The 26718-nt window shown below is 35.2% G+C and overlaps 1 protein-coding gene across 4 annotated transcripts in view; it reads left to right on the forward strand.

Moving 5' to 3' along the window:
• THEMIS (thymocyte selection associated) overlaps window positions 1–26718 on the forward strand; it is a 203454-nt gene that overhangs the window by 38182 nt on the left and 138554 nt on the right. For all 4 annotated transcript variants that reach the window (XR_004352617.1, XR_004352615.1, XR_004352616.1 and 1 more), the window contains exon 3: window positions 19778–20236. Coding sequence is in view for 1 of the 4 variants with exons in the window: in XM_032651874.1 (XP_032507765.1) it covers window positions 19778–20236 (459 nt within the window). In the remaining 3 variants the exon portion in view is untranslated. The remainder of the gene's footprint in view (window positions 1–19777; window positions 20237–26718) is intronic.

The raw sequence follows: 26718 nt of genomic DNA on the forward strand, positions 1-26718 counted from the left end.
TATGCTGTCAGTGTTTTGGATTTTGGCTCTTCTAATATGCATACAATTATGGTATCTTATTGTTTTAATTTTCAATTCCTTAATGACGTATAATGTTGAATATATTTTCATACGCTTATTTGCCATGCCACATTCTTTGGTGAGGCATCTGTTCATGTCTTTTGCCCACTTTCTAATAAGGTTATTTGTTTTATTATTGTTGGCTTTTAAGAGATCTTTGTGTATTCTGGATACAAGTCCTTTATCAGGTATGTCCTTTGGAAATATTTTGCAAATATTTTCTCTCAGACTGTGGCTTGTCTTCTCATTCTCTTGACAATATTATTCACTGAGCAATTTTTAAAAAATGAAATCCAGCTTATCAATTATTTCTCTCTTTTTTTTTTTTTTTTGTGGTACATGGGCCTCTCACTGTTGTGGCCTCTCCCGTTGCGGAGCACAGGCTCCGGACGTGCAGTCTCAGTGGCCATGGCTCATGGGCCCAGCCGCTCCGTGATGTGTGGGATCTTCCCAGACTGGGGCACGAACCCATGTCCCCTACATTGGCAGGCGGACTCTCAACCACTGCGCCACCAGGTATTTTTCTCATAGATTTTGCCTGTGGTGTCATGTCTAAAAATTCATCATCAAACCTAAGGTCATCTAGATTTTCTGCTACATTATCTTTTAAGAGTTTTATAGTTTTGCATTTTACACTTAACTCTGTGATCTATTCTGAGCTGATTTGTGTGAAGGTTGTTAAGACCTGGGTCTAGATTCTTTTTTTTTTTTTTTAACATGTGAATGTCCAATTGTTCTAGCACCATTTGTTGAAAATACAATTTTTGCTCCATTGTATTGCCTTTGCTCCTTTGTCAAAGATCAGTTGACCATATTTAGATGGGTTTATTTCTGGGCTATCCATTCTGTTTCACTGATTTGTTTATTCTTTCACCAGTACCACACTGTGTTGATTACTGCAGCTTTATAGTAAGTCTTGTCAGTTCTCTGGCTTTGTTCTCCTTTAATGTTGCTATCCTAGGTTTCTTGCCACTCCATATAAACCACAGAATCAGTTTGTCAGTATCCATGGAATAACTTACTGGGATTTTGACCGGCATTGCATTAAAGCTATAGATGCAGCTGCGAAGAACTGACATCTAAACAATATTATATATTCCTATTCATGAAGATAGAATATATCTCCATTTGTTTAGTTCTTTTATTTCTTTCATCAGAGTTTTGTAGTCTTCCTCATATAGATCTTGTACATATTTTGTCAGATTTATACCTATTTCATTGTTTTGGTGCTAGTGTAAATGGTTTTGTGCCTTTAATTTCAAATTCCACTTGTTCATTGCTAGTATAAATAAAAGTGATTGACTTTTGTATATTAACGTTGTATCTTGAAACCTTGCTATACTTATTAGTTCTAGGAGATTTTATTGATCCTTTCAGATTATAATTGAATACATTGTTGATATTATTATTATAAGCAACAAAATTTGTAAGATTAACTAAGAATAAGAAAATAAAAGTTTTTACTTTATCCTCACTCATTCCTTTTCTGCTGCTTTCCCTTTATGTAATTCCAAGTTTCTGACATATAATTTTTCTTCTCTCTGAAGAACTTTTTTTAACGTTTCTTGCAAAGCAGGTCTATTGGAACAAATTCCCTCAGTCGTTGTTTTTCTGAGAAAGTCTATAATTCTCCTTCACTTTTAAAGGATATTAGGATTCAGATTTCTTGGTTGGTGGGGTTTTTTTTCCTCAACGCTTTAAATATTTCACCCTCCTCTCTTCTTGCTTGCATGGTTTCTGAGGAGTAGTTAAATGCAATTCTTACCTCTGTTCTTCTACAAGTATGATAGGTAAGATTTTTTTCCTCTGACCTTTTTCAAGATTGTTTCATTACTTTTGATTTTCTGCAGTTTGAATATGATGTTCTTATGAAGTTTTTTTTTAGAATCCTGTTTAGTGTTCTCTGAGCTTCCTGGATCTGTGGTTTGGTGCCTGACATTAATTTGGGGGAAATTATCAATCATTATTTCTTCAATTTTTTCTTCTGTTTTTTAAAAATAAATTTATGTATTTATTTATGTAATTATTTATTTATTTATGGCTGCGTTGGGTCTTCGTTGCTGCGTGCAGGCTTTCTCTAGTTGTGGAGAGCAGGGGCTACTCTTTGTTGTGGTGCCGGCTTCTCATTGCGGTGGCTTCTCTTGTTGTGGAGCATGGACTCTAGGCACGTGGGCTTCAGTAGTTGTGGCATGTGGGCTTCAGTAGTTGTGGCACGTGGGCTCGGTAGTTGTGGCTCTTGGGCTCTAGAGCACAGGCTCAGTAGTTGTGGCGCACGGGCTTAGTTGCTTTGTGGCATGGGGAATCTTCCTGGACCAGAGCTCAAACCCATATCCCCTGCATTGGCAGGCGGATTATTAGTGCCACCAGGGAAGCCCATTGCTTCTGTTCTTACTTCTCTTTCTTTTCTTTCTGATATTTCCATTATGCATATGTTACACCTTTTGTTGTTGTCATACAGTACTTGTATATTCTGTTCTGTGATTTTGTTTTATATTTTTTTCCTCACTGCTTTTCTGTTTTAGGAAGTTCTATTGATATATCCTCAGGCTCAGAGATTCTTTCCTCAGCTATGTCCAGTCTACTAATGAGCCCATCAAAGGCATTCTTCATTTCCATTACAGTGTTTTTGATCTCTAGCACTTCATTTAGATTTTCTCTTATGCTTCTGTCTCTCTGCTTACGTTGCCCACCAGTTGTACTTTATCCACTAGAAACCTTAGCATATTAATCATAATTGTTTTAAATTCCTGGTCTGATTGTTCCAACATTGCTGCCATATCTGTGTCTGATTCTATGCTTGATTTGTCTCTTCAGTTGTCTTTTTTTGCTTTTTTTAGTATGCCTTATACTTTTTTTCATGATGGTTAGGCATCATGTACTGGTTAAAAGGAGCTGTAGTGAATAGGCCTTTAGTAATGTGGCAGTAAGCTGTGGTAGGAGCGGAAACATTCTCTAGTCCTATGATTGTTATAGTATTTTTGTGAGCTTGTGCCTCTGAATTGTGAACTTCACAAATGCTTCTCAGTCCCATTCTCTGCATCTTTAGGTGGCATGGGATGGCTGGAGTGGGTTGGAGTTGGGTATTTCCCTTCTCCCCTGTGGAAGACCAGAGCAGGCTAAAGCTGGGTATTTCCCTTTCCCCAAGTGGAAAGGTGAGAGTGGGCTTTTGTTGCGTATTTTCCCTAAGTGGAAGGCTAGGGTGGGTGTTAGTTGCGTATTTTCATCCCTCTGGGTCAGTGAGTCCTGATAAAACACCAATAGTTTCTCTCGAGGGCAGGTCTTATTAAGAACAGAATGCTCTGGCTTATTTCAAAATGGTTTCTTTTGCTTTCCCCCCACCAGAAGCATGAGGGGATTTTTCTCTGATATTCACTGTGAGAGTCTGGTTAAGTTTTTGGTGGTAAAACTTACAAAATTGTGGGCCCCCCTATGACTAAGTTCCCCTGGAATTTTTTACTCTCAGACTTGTCCACTCTGAGCCTCTAGCAATTCATCAATTACAGGTCGGATTTGTCTACCCCGGTATTGGTTTTTGTAGCAGTTTCTTTTGTGGTAAATTGAGATTCTCTGTACTTGCCTGTCTGTCTCTCCAGTTTTGGAGGCAGTAGTTTGTCCTGTGATCTCACTTCTCTGATATATCTAAGAATAGTTGTTGATTTTTCAGTTTGTTCAGCTTTTCACTTTTTTTTTTAGGACAGAGTGACAACTTCCAAACTCCTTATATGCCATGCCAGAAACCAGAAATCTGGTGGTTTTTAAGAAATACCCATATATATATTTAGTTATTTTATCAGTGGTAGCCTGGGGATTACAATTAACGTCTTAATTTATAACAATCTAGTTTGGATTAATGAATTTAATTCCAATAGCATATAAAATTTGGCTCCCATATAGCTCTGTTTCTTACCCCTTGGTTCAAATTTTTATTATTATAAAAATTACATCTTTATACATTGTGTGCCTATCAGCACAGATTTGTAACTATTTTTTATGCAATTGTTTTTAAAATAACATATGAGAAAAAAATTGAAAACAAAACATACATTTAAATTTTCTTTTAATTTACTTTCAGAGTTATTTTTATTGATACTCTATTTCTTCACATGGAATAGAGTTACTGACTTGTGTCCTTTCATTTCAGCCTAAAGGACCCCCTTTAGTGTTTCTTGTATGGCAGGTTTGGTAGTGATAAATTCTCTCAGTTTTTGTTTATCTGGAAATGTCTTCATTTCTCCTTTAGTTTTAAAGGATTTTTTTTTTCTGGACAGAGAATTTTTGGTTAATAGTCCTTTTCTTTCAGCACTTTTAGGTACGTCATCCCAGTGATTTCTGTCCTCTGTGATTTCTAAGTAGAAATTAGCTTTTAATCTTATGAGAAACGCTTGTATATGATGAATCTTTTCTCCTCTTCCTTTTTCAAAATTCTCTAACTGTTGGTTTTCAACAGTTTAATCATGATGTGTCTAGCCATGGATCTCTGAGTTTATTCCACCTGGAGTATGTTGAGATTCTTAAATGTGTAGATTAATGTTTTTCATCAAATTTTGGAAGTTTTTGCTATTATTTCCTGAAATATTTTTTCTACACTTTTTCCTCTCTCCTCTCCTTCTGAGGCATTCATTATTCACATATTGATATGCTTAATGGTGGACTTCCCTGGTGGTGCAGTGTTTAAGACTCCACGCTCCCAATGCAGGGGCCGTGGGTTCGATCCCTGGTCAGGAAATTAAGATCCCACAAGTGGTGGGGTGCGGCCAATAAAAAGAAAAAAAAAAGAGGGTGTATTATATGCTTGATGGTGTCTCATAGGTCTTTGAGGCTTTGTTTATTTCTCTTCATACTTTTTAATTTCTTACAATGGATAGTCTCAATTGACCTGTTTTCAAATTTGACTTATATTCTCTATTTGCTAAGACTTAATAAAATACTTTATTAAGTATTTCCATACTTCCTTTTCATTTGTAAACATAGTTTCTTTTAGTTCTTAAAACGTATTTAATATAGCTGTTTAAATTCTTTCTCCAGGAATTCTAGTGTCTGGGCTTCCTCAGAAACAGTTTCTATTGATTGATTTTCTTTCCCCTTGTTTACGGGCCAGACATTCTTGTTCCTTTGCCTGTCTCACAGTTTGTTGTTGAAAACTGGGAGTTGCATTCTCCTCCCTCCTCAGGGCTTGTTTTTGCTGGTTGTTTAGTGACTTTTCTGAACTAAATCTGTAAAGTCTGCATTCTTAGTCATGTGTGGTCATTGAAGTCTCTGCTCAATTAGCTTGGTGGGCAATGAATGTCTGGACAGATATTTCCTTAAACAGCTGGAACCAAGAAGTCTCCAGTCTTTGTTAAGAGGTTCTGTGTTCATTTGGAGGCATGCTTTCAACACTCAACCAGGCAATTGAAAACTCTTGCTTAGCTTTTACTTCCTGTTCATGTAGCGCTTCAAAGTCAACCAGATTTGAGAGCTTACAGACTTCTCGGGTCTTTCTTGAGCATGCACACAGTTCTGGGCATGTGCACAGTAATATACATGTATGTGGTCTTCTAGATTTCCAGGAATATGTTGGAACTTCTCAATGTCCTTATAGACATCTCATTCCTCAGCTTTTCCTTTTAGGCTTTTTGGTTAGCCCATTTTTTCCCCCCAACTGTTAAACACCACTGCAGGCAGCCACAAAAATTAAATAATTGCCTCTCATTGTTTTTGACAAATGCTCTGAGGCCAAGTATTTTCCACTCACTGAGCTCAAAATAGATCAAATAGAGACAGCATTACAAATAGAATCTTCCAGGAAGTCACCAGACATATCAAATAATGACAATTTTCTGAGAATGATCTTGGAAGGAACTCCAACTTCTTTCTCCTCCATCTTGTGACTGCTAGGCTGCTGGCTTTGCCATGATTGCGGGCTGTTGGTTTTCAAGGCTACTGTGGAGTTGAAGGGGTTTGGAAGAATGGGGATACAAGCAAGTTAAGATGCCACAAAGTTTGCTGTTCTTACCAAGATTCAGCTACTTTTTCATTAAGAAATGTTCTGCAGATTGTTGCAATTCTTTGGTTAATTTCCAGAATTCTGAAAAAATTAATCCTGACTTTTTTTTTTTTAACCAGTTTCTCTACTGCTTTTTGGAGGAGACAATTTTCAAAGGTCCTTATTCCACTATTACACTGACATCATCCACTGTTCTGTATTGAAGTAAAGTATATGAACACAGATCCTTAATTTCTCATTGGTAGTTCAAAAGTTTTGATGAAGATGACCATAACCTTGTCAAGGGTACCTAGGGTACCCTTTCTTTGCAAATAAAGATGCTCTACTGAAGAAAGATATCCAGCCTTCAACCAGTAAATATAGCTTTATAGATGCAGCTCCAGCAAATGAAAACTCAAGCAACAATTAAGAAAGAAAAGCTTTGTTAATTTGGCAAGGACTCTTTTTTTTTTTAATGATTTTTTTTTTTTTTTTTTTTAACAGCATTCAATTTTTTTTTTTTTTTTAATTAATTAATTTATTTATGGCTGTGTTGGGTCTTCGTTTCTGTGGGAGGGCTTTCTCTAGTTGTGGCAAGCGGGGTCCACTCTTCATCGCCGTGCGTGGGCCTCTCACTATCGTTGCCTCTCTTCTCTGTGGAGCACAGGCTCCAGACGCGCAGGCTCAGTAATTGTGGCTCACGGGCCCAGTTGCTCCGCGGCATGCGGGATCTTCCCAGACCAGGGCTCGAACCCGTGTCCCCTGCATTCGCAGGCAGATTCTCAACCACTGCGCCACCAGGGAAGCCCTGGCAAGGACTCTTTAAGGGAACAAGCTGGAAGGTGATTTTTCACTAAAATGTGAGTGGGAAACTAAACTTGCAATATACATAACTGGTTGCGTATCCTATATTAATGTTATGTTTCCATATATCTTTATTATGTCATCTCAAAAATGTTCAATATATTAAAATAAAAAGCAATCATTTCAGTTCTTTATGGAAATAAACATACTGCTTTAGAAGCATAATTTGTTATTTTAGAAGACAGCCCTCATAGCTAAGTCCTTTTATGAGCTAGGAAACATGCCATTCTTGCCAAACACAGCAAAAATATATTCTGATATTTGGTAGTTGATTGCGTTGTCTACATAGATCAGTAAATCATGTAATGTTTGGGTTATAATGAAGTTCCAAATTTCTGGATTACTTCTTGGAAATATTTGTTCCTCCTATATAGTGTTATTAAGCATGAATAATAAATGCTTTCTCTTTAGACATAAGAAATATCCTGAAAGAGTTTCAATACATTTTTTTCTGATGGACGGAGTTTATTTCTAAACAGCAAGTTTACATAATATCTCTAAACCATATGTTCAAGGAAGGTTGCGGTTACATCTATAAAACCACCATTAAAATTACAAGGCTAGATTGAAGATATTTTTCTGTTTGAAATTTTAGATCATATTTTATGAATTTTATTATTGTGGAGGAATTTTGTTGCTGGAGGCAACAAAATGTGTAAGAAATGTGATAGTAGAGCTTAGACATGGAACATTCTCTACTACTCTACAGTCCTGACCACATCACACTCTCAAATGAGAATCCTGATGATGTGCCGGACACCGTTCTAAATACTTTTGCATATAAAACTGTTCTAAACACTTTTATGTATACATAGGTTACTAATTGAATTCACATTTTACATATGAAAAAACAGAGTTACAGAAAGGTCAAGTAACTTGCCCAAGATCACATAGTTAAGTAAGTGGTTATGTTAAATCTACACTAGCACTGTTGAATAGAAATATAATGTGTATTCATCCAACATTATTTATGTGGCTATCCCAGGAAGCTTCACTTCTTCGACACATGGTCCACTCCATAGGGTTTCCCCTGAGTGAGTGATCAGAGCAAGCCCAAGATGGAAACCATAGTCTATAACCTAATCTCAGAAGTGAAATACCACCACTTCTGCTATATTCTTTTGATCAGACAGACACATGCTGGTGCAATCTGGGAGGGGATTGCACAAAGGTGTGACAACCAGGTGACAGGGACAGGAATCATTAGAGCCATCTTAGAGGCTACCTAGCACAGATATTTTTAAAAGTAAAAAAAAAAAAAGAAAAAAGTGAATTAATTTTAATAATGTATTTTAGGTAAAAATATGTATCTAAAATATTATCCTTTTAATATCTAATCAATAGAAAAATTATTGAGATATTTTATATTCTTTTCATGTTAAGTCTAAAACCCAGCATGTATTTTCCACTTACAGCACATATCAAGTCTGGCCATGCAAATTTCAAGTAGCCAAATTTCAAATGCTCAATACAATGCTCCAACTGTGGTACTGTAGTGGAGAGCACCAATACAGATCTAAACTGTTCCAGAGTCTGTGCTCTGAAGCACTTCTTGCTTAATCATAGAAAAGAGTGAGATGGTCTTTTTGTCAACCAACATCAGTGTTATAATGGGAATCCACAAATCCCCTGGATACGTGACATCCTTTCTAACTTTCCTGTTATATGCAGTAAACATTGTAATGTTAAAAAATCTAAATTAATGCTACTCCTAAATAACATGACATAGGAATTTTTAAATGAATGTTAGAAAATTTATTAACTATAAAATTGCCTTCATATGTTTAATGGATATGAGTCATGCTTTAAAGACAAACTTTAGGCATTACTTCCTACATAAATTAATTTCTACCAGATAAATGGAAAAATGGACTTCATCTGTCAAGAGGTCAAGCCATCTTTAAGTAGCCTTGCAGCTGCCAGGCCGACTTGCCACACTTCATAAATTAGATCAGTAATGAAACAATAAGCCCATATGAATGTAGTAGTTGATTCCTCATGGTACAGCAGACAGCATGAGCATCATGCTTTAATGGTTCCCCTTGAGCCCCATCTCCCACGGGTGAGATAGAACAGGCCAGGTGGGTGCCCAACGCACAGTGGAGGAACACTGAGTTTAGGAAATCCCCAAAGTATAAGAGGCTGATGGCCAATCTGCCATTCTTTGCCCTTGGAGAAAACATGTCTTTATTACCTTGGGATGTAAGAAAATCTCCTTGGAGGAGAGGAGGGAGACTTTAGTATCCTAAAATGCCTCTCAGGAAGGAGATACTCCCTATCATTGCCATACTGGTCAGGAAACAAATATTTTACCTCCAGTTTCTGAGGCATGTAGAAATGCTGTGGAGGATTATCTCCCAACATATCTATATCCCTTAGCAGTAAGACTGTTTCCAAAATCATTTTAATTATAAATGTGAAAAATATAGGAAAGTAGTAAGAATAACCAATGACAAAATTGGGTTAATAATATAATTATTTCTTCAAGAAATAGATTAAGGTTAAATTATTAACATTTATGAAACTTGCTCCTTTATGCATGGATACCAAAACACCTAATACATACATAATGTATGTACATTCATACATTAAATATATTTAATAATAATTCACTTAAAATTCAGAACGAGTTTTCTCAGTGTTTCATTTGGGAAACTATGTACTTAATCGAAAACATGTAATATTTTATTCAGTGGTGATTTATTATATTTCATGTACCGTTGAAATGACTAAATCTTTCACATTTAGCCATTTTGTGATTGTAGCTATTTTTTAACTATAACATCTGTTTATAAAGGGACCTGATAGGAAAATTATATAAAAATATTTAAAATATATTTGATAGCTTTATAGTAAATAACTTTTTGTCTTCTGTTTTTTAAATGACTTATGTTAAAAGAAGTAAGCTACAGGGCAGAATTTGTTCTTATTTTTCCATCTGGATGTTATGATGACACATGATTCAGAAAAGCCCTAAATAGGGCTCCCTGCTTTTTGGACAATTTTCTATTCAAGGAATCATGGACCATTCTTCCAAGTTTTCTTGGTCAACCTCTCTTAAGGCATCTCTTCCCCACTGTGCTCACTTAAGCAAAATAGATTCATCTATGCTTATTATACAAAATATTTTCCTAGACAAAAAGGGGTATTCTGCATATACGATGCAAGAAAATGTGAAGTAATCTAAATGCACAAAAAAATCAGACTTTTACACTAATTTTTAGTTCCATTTTTTTATTGGCCTATGTTTTCTTCTCTTCAGTACATGATCAGATTTTTTTTCTAAGTCTTTGGTCTTTTGATAACTAAAATATATATTATCTGGAACACAAATGGACTGCAGTTCTAGGTCAAAATGTTCTTTTCACTCACCCATGTACATTTGAGAATCAGAACGGAATTCTGTCAGAAATATCATTTTAAAATAGGCTTTTCTACAACTGGCACTGTTCTATAAGTTCTCATAGTATTAATATTTTGTGCACATCTTCTAAAAATCTATCTCATCACTTTTTGCTCTTACCATCTCCTTATCTTTCATGCACAATTCCTTCAAAGCTCTTTATGGTGTTGCCTCAACAGTATCACCATGGAGGAACTCTCATGAGAGGAACCAGACTGTCCAAACAAATTGTCTACTCGGTCTTCATTTCCTGAAGTGGACATTGGCAAAACACATTACTGTATTTATACATAATTACATATCAGAGATTTAGAGGTTCTGTCATTGGAACAAAAGATTTTTTTCAGTAGAATTTATTTTTTAGAGCAATTTTAGGCTTTCACAACAAAATTGGCATAAAGTACAGAGATTTCCCATACCTCTACATATGCACAGTCTCCTCCATTGTTAACATCCCCTACCAGAGTGGTACTCTTTTTACAACTGACAAATTTACCTTGACACCTCATAATCATTCAAGTTCTTGGTTTACATTGTAGTTTACTCTTGTTGTTGTATGTTCTATGGGTTTAGACAAATGACATGTATCCACCATTATGGCATCATACAGAGTATTTTCACTGCCCTAACAATCCTATGTGTTCGGTCTGTTCATCCTCTCTCCCTCACAACCCCTGGCAACCACTGATCTTTTTACTGTTTCCATAGTTTTGCCTTTTGCAGAATGTCATACAGTTGGAATCATAGACTATGTAGTCTTTTCAGATTGGCTTCTTTCGCTTAGTAATATGCATTTACAGTTCCCCTATGTCTTTTCATGGCTTTCTAGCTCATTTCTCTTTAGCGTTGAATAATATTCCATTGTCTGGATGTACCACAGTTTATTTATCCATTCACCTACTGAACGACATCTTAGTTGCTTCTAAGTTTTGGCAACTATAAAGCTGCTATAAACGTCCATGTGTAGATTTTTGCATGGACATAAGGAACACAACTTTTTGAAGTTATAAAATGTATTGATTTTTCCCAAATTTACCAATGCCACATCTATCTTGTAGAAAGTTAGAAAAGGGAAGAAAATGCAGGGGTGAGAGCATAGCTCCCTATAATCTCATCACCAAAGCTGTTTAGCATTAATATTTAGTTTCCTTCTATTGTTTTCCAGTAGTACACCTACACACATACAGACATGTTTTAATATAATGAGAAGTAAGTCTATTTCTGAGGACTTGCCTATGTCATTAAATATTCTTCAAAACATAATTTTTATTTTCTATATAATAGTCCATCATATGCTTATACCATAATTAATAAATCCATTCCAAACATGGTCATTTTGCAATTTATGCTATAATGAACAGCCTTTTAACTGAAGTTTTGCATGCATTTCTGATTATTATGATAATTTCATATACATAAAATTATGACTTCAAAAGTAAAAATGTTTTTAAAGCTTTTGATGCATATTGCCAAATCACATTCAATAAAGATTCTGCCAATTTACATCCCACCAGGAACTAATGACAGGGCCCATCTACCTGCTTTTTTCAAGCTATTACTTAACTGTCCATCCTTCCTCACTCCCACTTTTTAAATTAACAGCTTTATTGAGCTATAATTTACATAGCATAACATTCAGCTGTTTTAAGTATACAGTTTAAGGGTTTTCAGTGTCTCTGTCTCAGGTTTTTTTTTTTTTTTTTTAGCAACATGAATTTAAATAAATGAAAAGAGGTAATTGTTAAGTGCTTACTACAAACTTTGGGCTGTAGAGGGTACTCAGTGATTGTTAAATATCTTTAAAAAACTTTAGAGAGGTTTCTTTGTTTCATGAGACCCAGTATGGTTAGGCCTCTAATGTTCTCATTTCAGCTCTATCTTCCTTATTATGAAAATAAGTTCTTCTGGCCTTTGGGGGCAGCTGATCTGTTATGCTTAGTTTTTGATGATGGGGTAAATTTTCATCTCTTTCTAACATATTCTGTGTCTTTTTGCGATACTTTATTGGGAAGTTAGAGACTGTCACGTCTAGGCTGCTAGACAGTTGACATTTAAATCCCTCTTGATCAGATATTAACCATATGAAGCTCCAATTTGTTTATCTGTAGTGTCTAAAGTGATCAACAACAGCAAGTCCAGGCTCTCTGATCTTTCCTGCAAGCTATAGTCGGGGCATATCTCTGAATAGTCTGAACTAGTTCCAAAGGTGTTACCTGCGCCGGATCTCCCAATGCTCAAACAAGACATCTCAAAAACTGCTCTTGAGCTCTTGCTGACTAAATACCCAGTCAGATCTTCTGTATGAGGTCCAGCAAACTGTTTTCCAGAGCCAATCCAGTGGAAATGATGGTGGGCTTGCCAGTTGAAGAGTTATTGCCAATTTCAGGTGGGATTTTCAAATTTATGTTAGTCGAGTTAGTTTTTTGGTTGCCTAGTAATATGGGATCAAAAGGATGTGCTTAGGAAGAAAATGTTCCTTTATATATGCTGGCGAATTTAGGAAAAAAAAAGTTTGGTTCTCTTTATTGTGCAAATCAAAATCTATTTAAATCTTAAGCTCTGAAATCCATTTAAAACTTATGGTTACGTTGGAAAATTACCTCTCTTCCTAATTTGAATTTAATGTAAACTGATTTTTAATTGTTTTGCATAACCATGGGTAACAGATTTTTTTAAACACTGCATGGTAAAAATCAGCAAATATGTCAGACAAAGCACAACATTAAAGGAAACACCACAGCATATGTTGACAGTTATAGAAGAATTGCTGCTGTTTTCACCCTTCACACCAGAATAATTTTTTCAATATTTACCTCCCATTTGTAGAGAGGGAAACATATGGGGTTTTATATAATCATAAGCATAAACAGGTGGCTACTTAGGTACATTTAATTTGCAAGCAACATCAATACTGAACAACGCAATCAGCACCACATGGCTCCCAAACTCTTTCCACTAACATTCCATTAGCAAAATTAAGATCATTAAAATAGAGGGAGGGTATACTCCTCCCTCAGTTGGCTTCAACTACCCTTCAGAGCCATGAATAAAACACATTTTCAAAAATGCCTTGGCATTTTGCTGCTTCTTTTGTTCAAGGGAACTTCAGCAACTGTGTATAATGTATACCTTGTGAATAACTACAACCAGCACAATATTTGCATTTAAAATGTGCTTACATCTCCCTATAATCTGCTTATTATGGGCATAAAATTTTGGTGGTCAAATTCTAAGCAATTTATCAAAGCCTGGAGTCAGACAAATTCCTCAAAGCCACCTGGAAATATTTCCCCAAAGGCAGTGCACCTAAAGAGGTCACCTGAGGCTCTTTTCCATAATCAAACACTCTGGCAAAATCTGTAATGGTAGCTGGGAACACTTTTTGCTCAGCCTGTGTCAGATACTGAACTGTGGATTCTACATATTTTGTCTCATCTAATTTGATCCAAACTGGATCCTCTTTGGCCCTGTAAGTATTCATCTCTCTGATGTTATAAACATCCTACAATGGCTTAGAATTCCAGAGTGAAAGAAAATGGTATGAAAGAATAGCTATTATTTCTTGTAATTTGCTTTTTCAGTGCTTGCTCTGTGTCAAGTGCTATCTAAGCATGTTACATGTATTGACTCATTTAATCATCACAATGACTTTATGAGGTAGGTGAAACAATTTTCTCCATTTTATAGAAAAGGAAATTATAACCCTGAGAGTTTAAGTTCTCAAGTTTACACAGTGGGGAAAGGACTGAGGCCAAACTTAAACCCAGGTTGTTTGAATCAAAAATTCATACTTTTAACCACTTCACTTTCCTATTGGGATAGTAGTGTGTTGCTGGGCCTGAAAATTCTATTGCCTGAAGTCAGCAAGAGCCAGGAGTAGTAAATGTGTGATATTTTGACGGTCTCCTAATAAAGCCTCGTGAGAGATTTGGGGGATCTAATGTCTGTGGGCGTTCTTTCCAGTCCTGAAACCTCTATGTGTCTTCTCCTAACAAAAGGGGCAGTGCTCTGGAGAACTGTAAGAGTCCAGAGAACTGTGCTCTTGCCAAGGTTTATGAGAAGAAGAATTTCTGACATCTTCTCGCCTCATCCTAGGTCTATTACTCGTTCTCACTGCTTAGGAGAGAGAAAGCTTTAACATGAACAAGGATGTATGGCACTTTTAATAGTAAAGCCATGATTATAACAGAGATTTAGGCATTGATATCAAATTATATCATTTGATTTCAAAGTCTAACATTATTAATGTAAATTATTTGTTAAATATCTCAAATGTATTAGATATTGCATATCACTCCTTTCAAGGCTTTACTGGGAAAATAAAGGTCTTTTTCATGCAGTGGTTGAACCATTGAGGTAAAAATGAATCAAAAGATTTTACGATTTATTCTTTTTATCACCAGGTAAAAGAACTATTAAAAATTGTTAATAGCTATTATAGATCATTCTGATTTCATTATACATGTAAAGACATTCACACGTAGGAATTCTACAGCCACACTTAGCATCTAACACTTAACAAACTTGGTCACCGTCTTAGATATGTCTTCTCCCCCTCCTAAATACTCCATTAAATTACTACACAAAATTTTCTTATGAATTTGACTTTCCTCACATTCCTTGTTTCTGCTCTTGGAGACTTCTGTCAAGATTGTTTGAATCACTCATTAGTTGATGATTTTCAGTAATCTCAGAAATCTGGAGAATTTTCTCACAGTTTGGACATTATTATTATTATATGTTTCATTACTTTGCTCAAGAATTTTGAGTTTTTTGCTTTGATAGGGTATTTCATGCATCTCGTTTTAATCTGAAGTTACATAGAGATGCTTGAGCTAGGATTCTAGTCAAAATACCAGATTTGGGATAGTCTTGAAGAAGATCGTTTTTGTAGGATGTGCTGACCTAAGAATTGTCTTGGAAATGTAACAAAATAATAGGGAAATGTGGAATGAGAAACCTATATAGGCAAGTATAAAATAACGAGGATGCTTAGGAACTTGATTGCAGGACAAATTGCCATTTTAAAGAGGCAGAGGCATACACTCACAAAAATAAGTGAAACACACTTTGCTTTATTGGCAGAGAGACAAGACACATGATCAAAAATATGTAGCAGTCTGATTTGTCTCTAAATGTTCTCCTTCACATAGCTCAGTCCATTAGAAATTTTTGAGCAGTATCTCAAATATATATGTATTTATTTAAAATTATGGCAGCTATGCATATATATGCATGCATATTTGATGTGTTGTTCATCTATATCTCAAAGGCAAATTTCTTTATGATGATAGTGGATGTGAATCCACATGTTGATAACTTTAAAGTGTTAAAGAAGTTTCAGCCACTCTTCATATTTTATTAGACGAGAGTGTCATTGTTTTATTTCATAATATGGCTAAAGAAGAGATTGAGTGAGAGTAGAAATGTAGACTTTGTCCTTTTTTTTGTTCATTTGTGTTTATATTAGTTTTATTTTCAATACATGGTTTCTTTGCAAGAGATGTGTGAAGGCATTTATCCATTTTGTGAGATTTACTTTATTTAAAAACTGTGATAATGTATTCTGGAAACCCACTTACATATGGCCAGGTGGTCTGCAGCACACTCAAAGAACATGATCTTGTGGACAGAGCTGTCAACCCCTTCAGCTTGTGCAGTTCCCAGGCCTCCCGCGTGCCTGTACCTCCAGTCACGTGGCCATCTGATGTATGAGGAGATGAGACTAGTGCCAATCAATGTCAAATATCAGTGAAGTTCACTTTCTTATGTTGCTTGTTTTAAAAAGTTCTAAGAATTTCTGCACCCAAAAGGACGGTGAAAGGCTGCACAAACAATTTACGATTTACAATAATAATGAAAGGCTTAAATATGTAACCATGTGATTAAGCCCTTGAGCTTTAGAGACACAAAATCCTACTTGTATCTTATGAGCTGTGTGATGATAGAGAATTTATGGTATCTCTTCAAGCTTTCCTGTGGTTATCTGTGAAGTGTTTGTTTTTTATTTCTAGCTACCTCGTATTGTAATTTGGAAAATTGAATTCTATCAGACATGTAAATTTCCAGCACATTCTAAGCTGCTAATATTTTAACAATCCTAATTTTGATAATATGAGAGGAAGATGAGAATTAGTACATAAAATTCACTCTAAGATTCCTTATCTCAGAGATAGAGGGAATATATTTGGTTGGAACTGAAAGCAAGCTAGAGATTAGACAAAGAAAAAAGATTGTGAACTCCTTTCACACATAACATCATACACAATGATCTTATGTATATAAATAGTATTGTGATACACAGGTGGAAATTTTAATTTTTTAAATTACTCCCTATTTGGGTGAGAATTGATGAGTTAGAGAAAAAAGTAGGAAAAAATCTGATGAGTGTAAATTCTTCACTCTGAACCAGGAAGTTATTTTTGCTCTTCTCATACTGGAGGGTCTGGAAAGGCTGACCAATGCAAAGGGAGGGCCAACCTGTGAGACCCACATACATATCTTGTGAACTGGAATAAACATGTTCTCATAGGAAATGTCCTTGCAAGTCATTTGTGTGACAGGGAGGTGGCCTGATGTGGAGGTAAGATTATGAGACTTGGATTTAAAAGGTTTGGCTTGAGATTCCATAGCCATGACTATGAAAATCATGACCGTTTTTATATCCCCCAGTAATAATATTTGTTTTACTGTTCTTGAAAGAATATAAATGATGCATATGAAGAAAATTATTCAAGCTTGCAACTTTTTAAGCAAATTTCAATTGTTACTATTAACAATAATGATTGCAGATCATTAAGAATTGGATAAAAATATAAACTCCCCAAAAGCCTGAGATTCAGGGACGAGATCTTAAAGATAAATTTACTTATGACTATTTTTCAACAGATCAACTAATTGCATTTCCTCATAATTTTTGTTTCTCAAGTAACATACTCCTTATGAACAATTTCTCCTAGGTAAAAATAACACGAATATCCATTTTAATAGGTGACAATCAAATTTGGAAATAGAAATCTATTTTCTTCCTGCTTTTTAACTTACATTGTGAGGATTACATATTGGCTTATTTTATTATCTCTCTAATGATCACTCAGCTCCTGAAATATGTTTTGTTTGTGTTTTGAAAAATAAATTATATTTTCTCTTGTATAAAACTATTATTACACTCTGAGAAAAAGATGGAGAAAAAATTGGTTGAATTTAAAGCTGATCATATCTATGGTGCTATAGTTTATTCTGAAATTAAAGTTCCAATATGACATCATTCACATATATATGTATGTATACATATATAGCTGTATATACTTGCCCTAGTTTATACGGTATCGAGTGGCTGTTTGTAAGAAGGGACTCTTTGGACTGCTGCAATAACATATAAAGAAAATGTTAATAAAATATTTTTCCTGTACTCTGCCACTTAGCATGCTAAACTGTGTCCTTAATCATCTCCTAAGGGAAAACACACAGATTTCTTAGATTTTTCTTGCAATAGAGACATCCAACAAGACAGCTCTGAAGTGTGTGATTAACTTGAAATAATAGTGGCCCTTAGGGTTTCAGGCTTTTTCTACTTCATAACATTTTGGGGCTGTTATTACCTTAGGTGAACCCAATTCCCCAGGAAAGAAGATGCTGACTTAATTCTTCTGTGACTTATGTCATCAATATAGCGAGGATAGAAATGAAACCATGTTTCTCTATGCTTATGAGATTCTAGGTAGCTATTACTTAAATTTATTTCACAAAAACTGCTGAATGTTTTATACCCTGATGATGACTGTGGACTCTTAGAAACAAATCTTCACATGGAAACAAATGAGATTAAACATGTGCATGTACTTGCACACGGGCACGCGCACACACACACACACAAATTCAGTTACTGTGGAGGATTCGAGAGTACTATTTTATTGGATTTTCCCTGATACAAGACATAATAAATAAGAAGTTCCTTCAAAGTAAATGTTTCTTTGCCTTACTGTCTTCAAGCACACCATGCAGGGAATGAACACTATTCGATTTATAAAGGTTTTCAGGACAGATTGCACATGCTACCTTCCTCAGCCTTTGCCAGGATTGTATCACCCACTTTTTCAGGACATTTATATTTAAAAGTAACCAAAATCCTGTATTTTTTTTCATTTGAGCAAAGATCGACTAAAAAAATAACATCATAAATCTTTGTACTATAACCCAAAATACACATAAAAGACATTGTAACCTGGTTAATAATAATTTGATACATAGATAAATATAATTGGACTGTATTTTTGACTAAATGAATAAATAACTTTTACAAGCTATATCATTCTAGTAGGATTCTTTATATACTGCCTTCTTAGTGTATGCTATTATATAATAATTGTCTTAATTTACTTTGAGGTTAACAAAGCAATTACCTAATTTTTCCTTTGTTCTTATTTTCTCTGGAATTTATTAAGATTTATTCAATAAATAAATTTCTGAAAGTGCTACAAAACACATGTGCTTATAAAATAAAAGCAAAATAATTCAAAGAGAAGAATGAAACTTAAACATGCAAGCATAAAAAGCTGTGTCTTAAAGAACAAAAATTCATTGTGTCAGTGACTATCCCAATAGTATTAGAGGAAAAAATTTGAAATAGTGAAACCATGGCAAAATTAGAAAAGTAATGAGAAGAATGAATGATATATAATCAAGAGTATTCAATCCAGAACAACTACCTAACCTGGCATTTCTCAAGGAGAGTTATGTGGATCACTAATATATCGTGACATACTATTTTGTAATTTATTTATGAATGTTTCCCCAAGAGTTTTAGAATGAAAGAAATTTGGGAAATTCTGCATGTTATATTCCCCTCTTGTGAGTCACAGTGCATCTAAAGTTTCTGAGAAATCTTAAATTACTTGGAAATATGTAGATATTTTTTATTGTGGTAAAATGCATATAACATCAACTTTACCATTTTAAAGTGTACAATTTAGTGTCATTACGTGCATTCACAATGTGTTACAACCATCACCATGGGCTAGTTCCAGGTAATAGCTTTGTAATCGTTAACTTGACCATGAAACAGTTTCCTTCTGGAATATCTTTTAATTTTGGTGTTTCCAGAGAATATATATGGAAATATTGATCCAATCCTTTCATTTTAAAAATTAAAAATGCGATCTTGAGAGATTAAATGCCCTGCCCAAGATCACACATGTGGTTGGGAGATAGCCAGTATCTCATGCAGATTGCATTTCCAAGAAGTGGGCCTTTTCTATCTCACGCTATTTTCCCCTTTCCATCTATGTGGCCTGTCTGGATCTGACAATCCAGTAGCCTACAGAAAATACATTAAGATTTTACCTAGAAGAATTCAAGATTGAAACAAATATCTCTAATCTTGAAAAAGGTACATTACTTTTAAATGCTACGTTTTACTTGTTTTATAGCTCTCTTGCTGTGATTTTCTTATGAGAACTTTCTAATTCACAGAATTCTGTTCTCAGGTCTTTTTAAGATTGTGGCTGATAAAACTCCATACCTCACTATGGAAGAAATTACAAGAACCATCCATATTGGACCGAGTAGACTGGGGCATCCTTGCTTCTATCATCAGAAGGATATAAAACTAGAGAATCTCATCATAAAGCAAGGTGAGCAAATCATGCTCAACTCAGTCGAAGAGATCAATGGAGAAATAATGGTGAACTGTGGTGTGCTAAGGAATCATCAAAATCACTCATTTACTTTGCCTTTGTCACAAGAAGGAGAGTTCTATGAATGTGATGATGAACATATTTATACCCTAAAGGAAATTGTCCAATGGAAGATCCCCAAGAACAGAACACGAACTGTGAAACTTACAGACTTTTCAAATAAGTGGGACTTAACAAATCCATTCCCTAAAGGCTTTTATGGTGCTGTGATTCTCAAGCCTGTTTATGAAATTCAAGGTGTGATGAAATGTAAGTATCCCCTGAGAATGATGCTTTATGAACATGATTGTGGGGTTTGGGAAAGAGAAAAGCTTTAGTCTAAAGAATGGAACTCTGTCCCTGACTTGCCCATTAAGCCCACTGAGAGTCAGATTCTCATCTATAAATAAGCAAATCATGAAGACTCAAATTCAGTAATGTATGTAAGCAAATATTTTAAATTGTGTGGTGCTATCCAAATGTAAAATGCTGTAATTGTCAGGTACAGACAGATTAAAATATTTATTTTTATCACTGCCAGTTAAATAGGATCAGAAAAGAGCTACTTTTTAGAATAGAGAATTAATTGGCTAGAAAGAAGCTTTCTTGTATGGAGGTGGTCATAAAAGAGGTAAGACACATAAAGTTTCTTTATGTGTCCCTTACTCCTATTTTTGTGAGAGCCTTTTTTCTTTTTTTTTTTCAGCCATCCCTCATTGGTCATAAATCCTGCTATTAGCTTGGAGTCCTTCTGACTTAAGGGAAAATGATATGACAAATTAATTCACACGTAAGTGTGGGTTTAAAAGGATTCTATTGAAATATAGTTGTTTTACAATATTATATTAGTTTCAGGTGTACAGCATAGTGATTCAATATTTTTATACATTATACTCCCTTTAGAATTATTACAAAAATGGCTATATTTCCCTGTGCTGTACAATATATCCTTGTTGCTTATCTATCTTATACATAGTACTTTGTATAACTTAATCCCATACCCCTATCCTGATCCTCCCCCTTTCCCTCTTCCCACATAAGTGTATTTTAATATGTAATCTTCATAAGATTTTTGCATTTTAAAATAAGAATAGCTGGAGAGAGCATTGTAATCCTAAAGAAATTAACACCTTGACTTTTTAAGATTATGGCACATAAGCATAACAAGTATGGAACAAAGAGTTCTGTATTTGCAGTAAAAAGTCCTGGATTCTAACTCTGGTCAATAACTTAACAGGTGGTAGCTTTGGGTGAGCCATGTAAACTGCATCTATACAAAGGGGATGATGATATCCCTTTTGTCTATGACTTGGAGTTGTTTTGAGAATGAAATAAGGTTCTATTAAGATACTATATGTAATACACCCGAGGGAAAAAAAGCAATATGTAAAAATGTTTGGTCAAAGAGTACCCCTTGGATATCTCAAATTCTATTTATCTCTGCCCCCATTAATATTGTTGGTCACATGCAATTGTGGAAAACTTGACATGCCTTTTGAGTAGGTTTTAGAGCTATGTTAAATTTTGTTACATACATATATTTAACCAGAAATCAATTAATTCATTTGAGCAAAAGGTGTAGGTAAGGAATTCCACTCAAGTAGTGATTTTTTTTTGTACCACAAAAAATTGAGGCCACAGCATGATTATTTTTTTAAGTTGACAAAATATTGAAGTCGCAGCAAACTTTAGACCTCACATTAGTGTTTTGTCGGTTTTCCCAAAATGTACAATCAAAATTGATAACTGAGTTTTCCTAAAAAATGGATAGCATTTTCTCATTTTAAATTTTGTTATTTTTCTAAAACCATTGGCATCTCCTATCATGCAGGTGCAAATGAAGGCGAACCCAGAACCTAAGCACATGAACAAGATGGTTACAGCATTTAATGAATTTAGGTTAGGGATCACGAAGGCCTTCACTGCGGAAATTACATTTAAACTAAGATCTGAAGGGTGAATAGGAGATGGGCAGGCTGAGAGAGCGGGGTCAACATTGGAGGAAGCAGACGCAGCTTGCAGGAAAGCAGGTCAGCAAGAGACTGTGGTTCCAGTGCACCTGGTGTGAGACAAGAGAGGAGAAGGCAGGCTGAGACAGATATCAAAACATGCAATGGGGTAGTGGAATCAGTCATGGAGGATCTTGAAATATATGTTAAGGGGTTAACATTTGTCCAAAGAGCAAATTAATAATGGTTCTTCAGCTGGAGAAACAAGGTGGGAGAATTGTAGTGAGGCCACTGGTTCTGTGGCAGAGTACTGGGGGGTTAATACAATAGTGATAGGGACAGCTCTTCTTAATGGGTATTTCAGAAGTACAGCTAGCCAGATCTGAAGGTCTATTGGAAGGGGAAAGAAGTTAACCTGATTCCCAGGCTTCTGGCTTGATCTGCTGGTTGAATGGTGGTGCAGTTTATTACATATAAACATTGACAGAAGAGCAAGGGATATTAACAGAAGTGTTTAGATGGACTTAAATATGGTTTCATGTTAGCTAAGGTCCCAGAAGAAAGCCTTTAGATGAAGTAAAATCCTTCCCCAAATGTTTTAGTCCAATTTCCATTCTTTAATGATATTAAAATTGAATTTTGATTTTAATTATTTTGGACCTTTAATTTCTTAAGGATTATTTTAAACATTAGTTCTCATTGTATAGCAATTTCAGGACAGATACTGTGTGAGACTGCTTTGCATGTATACTGACTACAGAATATTTCCTGAAAATAGAGGATGGGTGTCCAACACAAAAAGTTAAATTTAAAAAATTATTGTTGTTATAGGCATTTTTCTTCTAAATATAAAATGTAAACTGTTTTTTAATCAATTGTGGTCTTGTTTTACATGATTCTTTCTTATATTGAAGATTTGAACTTGCCTTGAAGTCAAGGGCATGTTGCCTGCTAAGTTGTTTTCCAGTGACTTTGAGTGTCAGGCACAGTTCAAACTCCTCTTGACTTGATTCCTTCTTTTCTAAAGTGACTAGAAAAAGAATAGGTCTGTCAGGAGTAGGAGATTTTAGAGAAACCTAAGGGGGAAAAGCAAGATGGAAAAGACTGAGAACTATAGGAAGCTATGAAATATTGATTTGTGGAAAAGAGAACATAGCAAGTAAATAGAGAAAATATAAGATATTCTACTCCTAGTACTAGTTTTTAATGTTACTAATGGGAAAATTTAGGCTTTATAAAAAAGAAATGTAGGGGAGGGGGAAGGGTGAGTTTTGACAGGGCGAGAGAGAGTCATGGACATATACACACTAACAAACGTAGTAAGGTAGATAGCTAGGGGGAAGCAGCCGCAAGGCACAGGGATTTTAGCTCGGGGCTTTGGGACAGCCTGGAGGGGTGGGATGGGGAGAGTGGGAGTGAGGGAGACTCAAGAGGGAAGACACATGGGAGCATATGTATATGTATAGCTGATTCACTTTGTTATAAAGCAGAAACTAACACACCATTGTAAAGCAATTATACCCCAATAAAGATGTTAAAAAAAAAAAAGAAAAGAAAAAAGAAATGTAGCACAAAGTGTTTAAATGGAATATTTGTTCCTGGGAACTCTTGGTCACAGGCCAACCCCCTCTAACTCTTACCCTACATTTAATGATTTTTTAAAAACTCTCTTTGGAAAAGAGGTATAAATAACCATCCAAGACCTCTAACTACTGGTTTCATATAAGTCATAGCAAACTCTGTTTGTGCCTTTAACAGGAAGATAAAATTCATATTAGTGTAACAAATGGAATGCATAATATTTGCAAATGAAAAATGGAGCCAGCCGTTTAAAGCAGCTTCAAAAAAAATCTTGATTTTAAAACTTTTTAATGGTGTATTGGTGTATTGATTTTTTTGGTGTATTGATTGATAAGTAGTTCTTTACTTGTGGAAATTTTAAGAGTTGGAAAGTTGTGTTTTGCTTTAGGAGAAAAACTTAATGCCATTCAAATTTGGGAAAAAGTTTCTGCTCAAGTATATGACATAATTCATTTATAAGCAGAGGGCTGAAATCACACGAGCAGAATGGTGATATCAGAAAGGCAGTATCTGAATATTTTATAATAGGTGACAAATGAATAGAAGAAAAAAATACATTGATCTTTTACTATTCTGAGACTTTGTCTTTCTCTCATGTATTTTCAAAAATAATTTCCATTTTTATCAAAGTCAAAAATGTCAAATAGTAGTAAAAAGACAAAGTTTCCAACAAACCTTGTGCCCTTGACCATTCCCAAATTTCCCCCACATTCTGCTACTCTGAGGTAACTCCTTTAAATATTTCGCTCCTGCTTTCTTGTATTTCCATTCACATTTCCAATAATATACGGATACTGCTATTTTTCAAGTGATCAGTTTTAGACAGTAACTACTGACTTCCATGTGTGGTGATGAAGATTTAATGGTCTTATATTCCTACTTCCTCTTCCCTTTCCCATTCTCTCAGTATATGATAAGTTATGGTTAAGCATTTGCAGTTTCATTATTGTGACAGTTCATTGCTGAATCAAGTGGTAGATAATGACCATAATTTCATTTCTGTATAGCTTTATTTTTCTGTAATAATGACCTTACTATTTCATTTCTTAGTTTTCTTCAATCCTTTCCTAAGTCTTGAAGTATTTTCCAACATCTTTGTAAAAGAAAACAAAAAAAGCCATTCATTGCAATTTTCCAGAGCCCAAACTGTCAGGAGATCTACCTCTTCTGTTATTTTTTTTATCCTGAAGTATTCCTCCTGGAACCCTCCAACCTCATGCTCCAGTCTGTATTTGTGGCTCTCTAGAACTAATACATAGGTGCTTGTCTTAGCTTGGGATACTATTATAAAAATACAGTAAACTGGGTGGCTTATAAGCAACAGAAATTTATTTCTTACAGTTCTAGAGGCTGAAAGTCTGAGATTAGGGTGCCAGCACTGTGGAATTCTGGTGAGGAAACTCTTCCAGGTTGCAGATTGCGGACTTACAGTATCCTTATCCTTACAGTATCCTTACACAGAGAGCAGAGAGGGGAAGCAAAGCCTCTGGTGACTTTTATAAGGTCTCTGATCTCATTGATGAGGGCTCCATCCTCATGACCTCATCTAATTCTAATCACCTCCCAAAGATGCCACCTCCTGACCCCCTCACATTATGAAGCTGAGTTTCAACATATGAATATTAGGGGACACAAACATTTAGTCCATTACAGTGTTGTCCTGGGACTTCGACTTAACACCATCCTGGTGGTTACTCTTTGACTTGCATCTGTGTTTACTAGCAATTTCTGGACTCAAATAACTTATTGTTTCCAATATTGCCTTTGAGAGATTACATGGTATTCAGAAGTTTCACAGTAATGTGCTTTGTGGTAGGTCTGTTCTTTCATTGTGAGGAAAGTTTTCAGGTTGGAAATTCAGGTCCTTCATTTCTAGGATAAATTCTTTGATAATTGCCTTTCAACTGTTTTTTCTCTTCTGTCCTTCTGTAACTTCTAATCTCATGTTGAAGCTCCCATACTAATGTAGAACTATTTTTCTTTATTTTATGTCTGTCTTTGGTTTACCTTCAGGGGAAATTTCTTAACTACATTTCCAACTGTTTTAATGAATTTTTAATTTCAGCTATCATATTTTTTAATTTCCTAAGAGTTATTTCTTATATCATTTTTTAACTGTTAACATGTTCTTGTTTAAGGACTCAATATCTTATCTCTCTGAGAATATACTACTATTTCTTAAAGTTTTCTACTGTTCCTTGCATTTTATCTGCCTCTTTTGGCCTTTTTTTAAAGTTTTAGTCTGTCATTCTTGTTAAATGTTTTCCTCAAATTCTTGGTGATTATTTCCCATTTGTTCATATTTACGTGTTAGACACATTTTTAATTTAATTTACAAGTGAGGCACTATTGATATACAAGCTCTTTGTTTTATGAATTTTAGGTTTCATTTTGTTGGCTTTTTCATTGGAGAATTCCCCAAATTCAGATCCTGTGAGTCCTTCCTCCAGGACTTGTTCAATTTCATCTGAAAAGAATCTTCTTGATACCTCCTGGGGGTTATGAAACTCTTGTAACTGAGTGGAGAAGTTGCTGAGGCTTTCACTGTTCCCCCATAGATTTAGAGTTCCTTTCTTTGCTTTCAGTTCCATGCTTCTCCGCTGCTCACCTATGCCTACTTTCCAGATTCTATGACCCTATACTGTTTCCTGCAGAGAGAGAGGTGGGAGGGGTTGTCACCTGTCTTCCCCAAATTAAAGCTGAAGACCTGGGTTTAACCATGCTTCAAACATTCACATAATCCCTTGTTTTGTCCTCTACCTTCTCCTCCACCTTCAGAGGGGCTTTATGCCTCCAATTCAAAAACTTTTGGGGAGTTGTGTGGGGCAAAAAAGGCTGACTTTTCACTGGACTCGAACTCCTTAGGCACATAGGCTTTCCTTTTTCTATTCTACCGAATCATTGACTGTTCTTCCATCTGAGTTCAATCTTTATCTAGTTTAAGGATTGCAGACATCTTTTAGATTCATTGAAACTTTTTCTTTCTTTTTCTCCTTTTTACCCTATGGCAAATTTGAGGGAAGAAAGAGTTGAAAAGCAACATATTTTACCCATAAACCTCACTACTTACTTAAATTGTCCTAGGCCAGAGTTTTTCCTGGACCTAGTATAACCCTGAAAGGACTGGTTGCTAATATTACTAAGTGATAAGTGTAATTTATAAACTTAATCTTTTTAACACAACATAATTTTTAGTAATTTATGGAAGCATCTGAGTCAATT

The sequence above is a fragment of the Phocoena sinus genome, chromosome 12, assembly GCF_008692025.1.
Source record: "Phocoena sinus isolate mPhoSin1 chromosome 12, mPhoSin1.pri, whole genome shotgun sequence".
In the NCBI taxonomy this organism is placed as follows: Eukaryota; Metazoa; Chordata; class Mammalia; order Artiodactyla; family Phocoenidae; genus Phocoena; species Phocoena sinus.